Source organism: Phalaenopsis equestris, unplaced genomic scaffold (assembly GCF_001263595.1).
Source record: "Phalaenopsis equestris unplaced genomic scaffold, ASM126359v1 Scaffold235604, whole genome shotgun sequence".
NCBI classification, from domain to species: Eukaryota; Viridiplantae; Streptophyta; class Magnoliopsida; order Asparagales; family Orchidaceae; genus Phalaenopsis; species Phalaenopsis equestris.
The window spans coordinates 273,447-283,621 of NW_018253466.1; the positions used below are offsets into that span (position 1 = coordinate 273,447).

A 10,175-nucleotide genomic window follows, 5' to 3' on the forward strand; every position below is an offset into this window, starting at 1 on the left:
CACCCCTAGTAGCCGATGGTTAAAATAAGACCTATCGAAAGTTGGTGGTTAGTTGCAAGTAGGAGAACGGTCGGAGAATTTCACTAAATGCAAACTGGATGTTGAAGTCCGGTGCATGTGCATGGCAGAGAAAAAAGCAGGCCATCGGTATCAAGATGGTTGTCAGTCGACTTAAATCGCCCTGTGGAGAGATATTTAGCTCGCAGCGGTCGGTGAGGATTTGGTCGCGTGCGTAGAGATCGGTTTAGTGACGGAAATCTTTGAGAATCGACGGGTGGGAAGTCGACCGGCCGGCGACGTTGTAAACCGGCATATGGTCGAGCAGATATTTGGTCGCGGTTTCAGGTAGGAGAGGAGACGAAGGACCAGACCGTGAGTCAGCCAGACAATGAGATCGGCAGGGGAAAAAAGAGGTGTTCACTGGGCTAGTGGACCCTTGTTGTTTCATAAAGTTTGACTTTACTAGTATGAGGGACCAAAAAGATAAACCCATACATCATAAAAGCCTCCTATTTATAGAAGATAGGAGGGGTAGAAAACATAAAAAATTACATATTTAGTCCTACTTTAAAGAAGAGACTAAGTGCATTTCTATTCCCCTATCCTAGATGATCATATTTTTGGGTATACATATACCTATAAAAATGATGACTTAACCATCAACATTTCTTTATCCGACACTCATATGAACAAAATGCCATATAAAACATATATCAAAATATTTTAAATCGTGGATATATATCACCGAGAGGAATCCTTCATATATAAATTATACTTTCATTCAATGAGCAAGTGGTTCACAAGTGCATCAATTATTGAAGAAGGGGTAATAATATGAGCAAACTGAAGAAGCAGAATAGCGTTCAGAGATATCCATCCTCGTGCCGGCCCCGGCCGGCATTTCCTCAAACACCTTAGAGCCGTACCAGTACCTGAAAGAACTTGGAGCACCTATTCCTGCTCTTCTCATTGGCTCTTCATGGCCATCTTTCCCGTGAAGAATATACATATAATGGCCTTATAATATATATATATATATATATATCTATATAATCGATATATATCAAATAATGGAGAGCAGCGAATATCAATAAGGTTGCAATATGTCACGGACAAAAAGCCTCACATCGGCTAGATGTAGGACCGAAAAATAGTATTTAAGTCTTGGACTGCCCACCACCGCTAAGAGTTCTTTTGGGAGTTGACAAGTGGTATCATAACAGATTATTGTCTGTCAGGTGCGTGCTCTCAATGGTCCACCGTGACTCTCGGTGGAGCCGATTCGTGATGAGGGCGTCACGTGATTGGGTGAAGGAGAATATCGCAAATAAAAAGTCTCACATTGGCTAGATATAGGGCCAAAAATTAGTATTTAAGTCATGGGTTGACCACCACCCCTAAAAGCTCTTTTAAGAGTCAACAAGCAACTTTTAAGGGTATATTAACGTACGTCTGTTTTTTCACATCATGTCATATAGAAAAATAACAAATAACAACAAAAGAAGGACTTCTGTTGTCGGTCCCATCCGAAAAGTGGAACAGTAAATTGGTACATAACATTAATGTATATCAATATATAAGAAAACTCACATAATATTTATGAAATTTATAAATTTACCCAAAATCAAAATTTTTAAATTAAAAAAATAAAAAATTATGATTGAAGATTAAAAATAGATTATAAAAGCTTATTTTTTTCTCTTCAATAATATATGAGATATTAATACAATTTTTTTTATTGGTATTTTTAAATTCTTTTTATTTAGTGGTGGAGAATATTGAAGGAGGATTGAAAGGCTGCTGATAAAAATATAGGACTTAGTTGGTAAATACTTAGTGTTGCTATCAGGCTAAAGAAGTCTAGGAGATGGTAGTCAGGTTACGACGATCAAACAAAGCAGTACGGGGACTAGGGTTTAACAATGTCAGTCAAATGATTATGATCAGGTAATAACGACTAGGATATGACAATTAGATGAGGATTACGAAATGATTGTAATCCTCATTTGACTGTAGTTGGGGCTATTGGTTTTAAAATCGGTCAGTTCGGTCGATTCAATCGTGAATTGGTCATTCAACTAGTTTGTTTCAAGTTCAAAACTGGTTCTATTGAACAAGTCAGAATCGAGATTGAAACGATCCAGTTTCAAAAGAAACTATTGATTCAATTATTGTCTAAATTTTACATTTTGATTTGGATCCAAGGGCTAGAAATAGTAAATTTAAATGAAAATAAAAAATATATATATATTAATTTTAAAACTTTAATTTAGAATATTATTCAAAATATTTAAAAATATTATTTAATATTATGATATTAAATTTTGAACATTTCATTTTTGAAGTTGGATGTCAATGTTATGATCTCATTGCTTAGCTAACATTGAAGGTCTTCAAATCTGAAAGTTTTTCCACAATAAATTATTTTTCTAAGAAAAACTTAAATTTCTAGAAAATATTTGTTAATTAATTATGAATCAAACGCTCCATGTATGATTAGAACTTTAAAACATTAATTGAAATGTCAAATAATATCAGTATTTAAGATGCTTGCAATCTAATAGAGCATTTTGAAGAAATAAATCTACAAGCTTAATAGCATTTGGTTTATAGGTTATTAAGGCTTCGAAAGCTCAAAGAATGATTTATGATTGAAGGAATCAACACAAACTGTATGATGAAATGTGATGCGTGCTAGAAAATTCATGGGGGTAAGGTGATTTAACGTCTTAGTGTTGCATATAAATTTAGCACACATCCAGGTAATTAAAGGGGCGGGTAGGAAAAAGATCATAGGGCAGCTTAGCTCAGTGAGAACTGTTCACTATGAATTTGTAAGTACAAATACAAATTATTGTCCCAGGGGCGAGAAAAAACTACATAGTGCCTTGATTTATGATATTTATTGCACAACAGTTTGGAGGGATTGCAGTTGAGAACGGTTACTGGAACTTTAGTACATCATCTTCAAGGTGCGTCGCTTCATAGTGTTCATGACGATGTGGTGTTTCGTCGGGTGCTTCATTACTATGCAACATATGCAGGGATTTCACAATGCATGTTGTGATTTTGCAAGGGGTTTAATTGCAATGAGTATGGAGGCCGACAACGGTCGACGATCGACGATCAATGGTTGGTGATGGTCGATGGCTGTAAGAGCGAGTGTCGTTTGTTGGACTTTTGATGTCAAACAATGAACCTCAGCTTCTTCTCTTCCAAGCCCTAGTCGTTCTCTAGTTCCAAGTCTAGGTTCTTCTTCAATAAGTGAGTGGCGCTCTATTTATAGGGTATGGGAGAGGCGTCCCTTCGAATAAGAAAAAAACCCAAACCACTCTATTAAACGGCCCGAAGAGATTCACTCGATTAGACTACATTTTGTGGACATTTATATGCTTTAATGACATGGTAATGAAGTAATCTTGAGTTATTTGGATTTGTGCTTTCAAGAAGCTCTGCATATTTAAAATCTATTTAATTTTCTAATTGAGCAATAGAAGCTTTCAAAAATTCCTTAACAATTAGATATGGACTTGATTTGACTCTTATTATACTAACATTATTGTCATTGTGTTCGTTTTGTCGAGCTGATCAATTTGACCGTAAGTTTGTTGTAATTAGAGTTTTGGATGATTTTTTATTTGAATATGGGCGTTCCTTACTCCTAAAAATGCTCTGAGATCTGCCTTTACCGTCTCGAGCTTCATGCCAAATTACAAGTTTTGCTAATGACAACATAGCAAAGTGTTTTGAGACTTTGGTTGAATTTATCGATATTATTCAATCATTGTCTTTATTTTTCACCTCATTTATCTCGATAATATGCATAAGAGATTAAATTTGGGCATATCATTTCATAATCTCGTCTTCTCCAATGAAGTAGAAAGATAAAATTTTTTAAACATAGTTACATAGTGGACCATTTCATCTGGCTCGTGCTATAGGTTCTACCCTTCACGTATTTTTACATAGTAAAAATGGCTTAACATTAGATAAATAAATAAATAGAATAGATAACAAAAATTTATATAGTTTGAAGACAATCATACACATCTTCATACCTGAAATGAGAGATCCGATCGAATTATAAAACCATCACATGTAAATTAACTCATAAATTAAAAGACCAAATTTGAATTTCAGACTTTAAACCGACTTATAATCAAAATTCAAGACAGGAATTCAATTTTGTGTTTGGTTTTAGAATCAATCATGGACTGATGCTAAAAGTCAAAGAAAATTCAAAGTTAAACTGAGCTGCTAAAATGAAACTGAAGATGGCAGTTTCTTTCATCAGTTTTGTAGCTTTTCTGCCTATTACTTTTCCGACTTCAGGTTTGATGGAGATGGTTGAATTACACACGTGCAATATCAACATGCTTTTTGGTGGAAGCTAAGGCTGCGTTGGGGATAGCGGTTCGGTGCACCGTAGTTTTGAATACGTTTGATAAAATTATGTTTAGTCTGTTTTTAAAAAAATTGTGATGGTAAGTTGTGTTTTGCAACCTGATCTGACTAAGTGATACGGTTGTTATAATACTGAATACTGCAGTCTATTTTTTTATAGAAAAAAAAAATTTTAATAGCCACTGTAACTTTTTGAACAGCAGTTTCTCTTATAACAGCTTGAGTGCTGCTTCTTTAAATAGTTAGAGTTGCCCTAAAAAGGCCCGAAGAGAAGGTGGAAAGTCATTAATTAATTTTTTAGGATCCAGAGGATGGAAAGTCATTAATTAATTTGTATGACTAATGTAACACTTTCAATTCCTATCAATTAGTGCTTAGAAATCATAATTTATTCAGGAAAAGTTCAATTTTTCTTTTTTACTATCGTCTTTTAGCAACATAATAGTTTGCAACTTAGGGGCTATTTGAGGGAGCTAGAGTTGTTTGAATAAGCAGTTGTGAAGTTGCTGCAGAGAAATTATTTTTCATAATACTGCGATTATTATTACAATTGTTTTTTTTTCTTAAATCAGGTTGCAACTTTCTAGCTTTCTTGCCAGGTCTGGTGACAAAACACAACTTTAAGATGCAGTTTTTTTAAAAAAAAACAACAAAACATAGTTTTGCCAAACAAAAAAAATTATGTTGTTGCGCCGCACAGTCACCACACTGCCATCTCAAACGCACTCTTAATTAATTTTTATAATATCATCACACTTTAATTTGGCTCCTACGATCTTGAAACAATGGCGGTTGGGTTAGGATTCTTGCCCATTCACACGGTGGTGGAGAGAGGGAGTTACGATGGTGGAGGAGAAGAGACGACTAGCCTGCGAATCACCTGCATGGTGGAAGTAATTAGTGAGTTATTCTGTTTCATTATTTGAATGTCATTAATATCAATGTGATCACTTGTAGCTTTTATTTAACAAGAATGTTTAGTGTTGGAATTATTTTAGGTCATCGGGTCCTTTACTGTTTGTGGGTTCACACAAACCGGGAGAGCCTTATATAGGGAGGGTGAATAAAGAGGAGGAATGGATTCTCCAACATTGAATTATTTGTTCCTTTTTCCGATCATTCTGCGTCAGAGCGGAGAAGATGATCTAATGAGAAAGGAGGGCGAGGGAGGTCTCGTGTGAATCACGGCTTGAGATCCCCCAAAAAAGGCACGGAGAGTGGATATTCTCTACAGTCTCTTGTCCCTCCTCTTTTATACATGTTCAAAAAAATATTATAATACAAGCCATAACATATCAATTCTTTCCACTATGTTTCGTTAAAAAGATCACGACGTATGTGTCGCACGACTCATAAATGACGATGCTGCATATGTTGATCCTTGATGTCAGTCTCGACTTTTGTGTTGTTATGGTTATGAGGATCGTTGATGCGTCGAGTCGGGCTGGTGAGTTCGATTAGTCAGTTCTTGAAGTGGAACGGGCAAACCAGTTTGGGCAGGCAGTTCACCAAATAAGTTCGGCAAGTCGGTCGACACCTAGAGTTGAGCCTCTTCTACGTAGAGAGGCCCTTGAGGCCTACAAGGCTTGTTGGATACCAGCCTAGAAAAGATGACTTTTAGTGTACATTTAGTTATATTTTATTCAATCAATAAGAAATAAACGTGGTTGTCTTTCAACACAAGAAAATTTTAGTTATTAGATTGCATCTGCGTGACACGATTGCTATCATGTAGGTGTAGAAATCAGTCATATAAGCACAATTCAATCTGTTTTGTTTTCTTTAATTATGTTGATTATGTTAGTTTAGGAAATGGCAATAGAATTTAAATTTCTTAAGAAAATAACTTAGATTATTTTAAAATTACTAAAGTTATTTGAGGTGTGTGCCATACAATTTTATATTTTTCCAATGGATTAAAGTTATGTCATTAAAGGTGATGTAAGAACCCACTATACTACTTGGTAGATCTTCCCTTGGATAAAGTGATGGGACTAAGGGCCCGTTTGCGGCAGCTTATTTAGGTGCGGCGGCGTTTTCAAAACGCCGCCTTCGTGTTTGGAACCTGCGTTCGTGCGGATTATTCCTGCCGCAGTGCGTTAATTTTTGCGAATCCTTAATAGGTTTGTGACGCGAGGTGGGGGCTGCGTCCCACATTCGGCTCATGATATTGCCCTAGTTACCCCTCTTCTCCCTCGCGCTCTCCCTCCCTGGATTCGTCCCCCGTAGAGGAGATCTGAGAGTTTCCTTTTGATTCATCCCCCGTAGAGGACATCGAAGAGTTTTCTTTCGATTCGTCCCCCGTCAATCGCAAGGTATGCTTTCCCTCACCGTCAATTTGTAAGGAATGCTTCCTCTAGAGCGATCGAACGTCGGTGGCCGTAAATAGTTCTTTGTTAATCCGCGAACGTCGTTTATTTGTATAGATCCGACCGTAAACCTTGTTTATTACTTGACTGAAGATTTCTATGTCATCGTCGTCTTCGTTGTTTTTGAACTCCAACAATGCGAGTGGATTTCTTTGCCATAAAATTACTTTCATTTTTTCTCTAGGCTTGAAGAAAATTTTGCAGCATGAAATCTTTTGTCAACAACTGTTTAGACGAATTTTGTTTCGAATATTTCTGATCCATTCGATTTTTCCTAATTTTTGCATAGCTAAGAATGTCTCTATACCCAGAGCAAGGAACAATTGTGAGCATCTGTATAGAAGGAAGGAATATTTCTTGTTTTTTCAAGTTCATTAGCTGATGTTTATGGGCTGCAAATAATGTCTCTATTAAGGATCCTGTTTCGATTTATGTTAAAAGCCTAAGTGCCAAACCTAATGCCCTGATATCATATAAAAAATAAGACGATGAAAAATGCTTGCTGCATTTAAGGATCATGGTTACACCATCAACTTTCTATTTTCTGTGGCAGTATGTATCTATGGAATTGTGTGTGTTCTATTCTTATTTTACTTCGAGCATTATTGCATATAATCTTTCACCGTTTGAGTGATTTCACAAGATGATTGGCTGAGTTTTTATTTATTTTAATTAATTTGATTTTAAAATAAAAAAGTTTAAATTTAATTATTAATTTATTTAAATAAACTTGACAGATAATTAATCGAGCTGTGTTCTAGTTGTTCGTTGAGTCCCTCTAACCATGCCCGAAGACTAGTCAAAGAGAGAAAAATGGGAGCAGAATTGATTCGAGAGAGGAGAGAGGAGACAGGAACGCCCACAATTGTCCTCTAGTTTTTCGTTAAGTGCAGTTTCCTCATGGGCTGCTCCGCACATCAGGGCATCACTGTCGGCTTCAACATGCAAAATCGCTGATAAATGGAGCATCTTGGAGTTCGTCTTGTTTGATTGTAGGGCTTTTGTCGGCGCCTCTATTTGATCATCTTTCTACGAGGTAACTTCAAAGTTCTGATCTTTATGCGACATTTTGGAAGCACTTTTCGAAATTCTTCTGTTGTATCGTCTAAGCTACATTCTGAATCAAACGCCGAAGGTGGAGTGCTAATTTGGGCTTAATAATTGATATGCATCTTCCCTGTTGTAGTTGAAAGTAGGAAGATTAGGGTTTTCGCCACTTGTGCAGAAGTGACTTTCCTCTCTTTCATGTGTCCGGCAACAATTAAACAGACAAATAAATATCTAAAACGCAATACAAAGGTGGAAATTTTTGGTTTTCAGTAGTTTTTCGTTTCTAGATTCTCATGGTTCTTGTAATCGAGTAGGAAGCATGCAAAGAGTTAGTATTTCATCCCATCAGTCCCCAGTTCACAAGCTTGGAGATACTCAGATGAGGCTATCTCCCAAATTTAGACTACAGAAGACATTACCTCCTCCATGTCCATCAGATTCCAAGTTAACAATCGAATTAGGGCCTGTAATCCCTGGTCTGCCTGATGATATCGCACTCACTTGTCTTCTCCGTCTGCCTCTCAACTTACACTCCACTTGCCGTGCTGTGTGTCGGCGGTGGCAGCATATTCTTGCAAGGAAGGAGCTTTTCTTCGCTCAAAGGAGAGCACTTGGCTTCAGCAGTCCCTTCTTATTCACCTTTGCATTCCACCGCTGTAATGGCCAGGTTCAATGGCAGGTTCTGGACCTCACTCACCTCTGTTGGCACACAATTCCGGCAATGCCATGCAGAGACCGTGTTTGCCCTCATGGAATTGGCTGTGTTGCAATTCCACATGATTCTTCTCTTTTGGTTTGTGGAGGGATTGTTTCAGATATGGACTGTCCTCTCCATTTGGTTCTTAAGTTCGAGGTTTGTAGAAATAGGTGGACTGTCATGACAAGAATGCACACCCCACGTTCATTCTTTGCTGGTGGGGTGATAGATGGAATGGTTTATGTTGCTGGGGGGTTTAGTACTGACCAATATGAGCTTGATTCTGCTGAGGTCTTTGATCCAGTTTGTGGGACCTGGCATCCTGTTGCAAGGATGCTGACCAACATGTCTTCTTATGACTCTGTTGTGCTTGGTGGCAAGCTTTATGTCACTGAAGGATGGGTCTGGCCATTCTTATCTTCTCCAAGGGGACAGGTTTATGATCCAAAGACAGATACCTGGGAGTCTATGGCTGCTGGAATGCGAGAAGGGTGGACTGGCTTAAGTGTGATTCTGGATGGTCATCTTTTTGTGATTTCTGAGCATGAAGGGATGAGAGTTAAAGTTTATGATACAGAATCTGATTCATGGGGAACTGTTGAGGGTTGTTCCGTGCCTGAGAGAATTAGAAAGCCTTTTTCTGTCAGTGCTAATGGTTGGACAATCTATGTTGTTGGACGAGGCCTTCATGTAGCTATTGGCTTTGTGCAGAGGGAAAGTTCTGTTGTATCCGTTGATAGTCTTGTGAAATCATGCTTCTCAATTCGGTGGTATGAAGTAGATGTCCCGATCGCCTTCTGCGACTTGACACCCTCCTGCACACAGGTTCTCTTTGGTTAGTCCTTGCTTTGTTATTTTTCTGCTTCTTGTTGCTTTTATGTGAAATGAATCTGATTGACATCAAGAATTGTACAGTTTCAAGTATTTCAGACATTTTGTTGTAATCTTCTGAAGAAACTTATGATTTTCACACAACTTGTAACTTTTTGTGTTATTTTCATTTCATTAAAGTTGTTTTTTATATCTTGTGTGCTTAGTTTAAACATGCTTTGTGGTTACACAGATGCTTTATTTGCTGCAATTTTGTAAATGCAAGTGTTGTGTTTCCAGCTTAGAGTTTGGATTGATTTGCTAATACAGAACCCTTTTAATGTTATTGTTTATTCTTCAACTGAATTGGTTATGGTTGCTTTTGTGTTTTAACATTTGGGTGGTTTGTGATTTGGTCGGATTGATTTAATTTTCCCTTTTATTTATTTATTTATTGTTTTTGTTTCTCTTTGCTTCCTTCAACTGGCTCGACAAAGGAGAAGAGAGGGATATTGATAGCTGAGAACCCCTCTTTTAAAGGGGTTGGGATTGTTACTGTCACTACTCTCGATGCTTTGGTAAGAATTTAGTTTTTCTTTTTCTTTGCTTGTTATTTTATTACATTTGAGAAAGATTCCAAAATTTTGCAAATTATTTTCAACTCATTTTGCTATTTTTTTTAATAGGATTTATTTTGTGTTTTGGCACTTTTCTTATTTTATTTTTCTCGATATATTCTGATAGTAGATCATTTGTATCCCCTAGCCTGTGGATGACATTTTTGACTGAATCATTGAATTTCGATGCTTTCTTTTCTGTTTGATTATTTGATTGTTCTCTATCGT

The 10,175-nt window shown here is 37.0% G+C and overlaps 1 protein-coding gene across 1 annotated transcript; it reads left to right on the plus strand.

The window, feature by feature from the left end:
* Window positions 1–7,519: 7,519 nt before the first annotated feature.
* On the plus strand, window positions 7,520–9,868 carry LOC110039171 (F-box/kelch-repeat protein At1g30090). Its single transcript, XM_020744148.1, has 3 exons — window positions 7,520–7,809; window positions 8,138–9,355; window positions 9,828–9,868. Exons 2-3 carry the CDS (start codon window positions 8,143–8,145, stop codon window positions 9,851–9,853), a joined length of 1,239 nt encoding a protein of 412 aa, XP_020599807.1. The 5' UTR covers window positions 7,520–7,809; window positions 8,138–8,142; the 3' UTR covers window positions 9,854–9,868.
* Window positions 9,869–10,175: the final 307 nt, after the last annotated feature.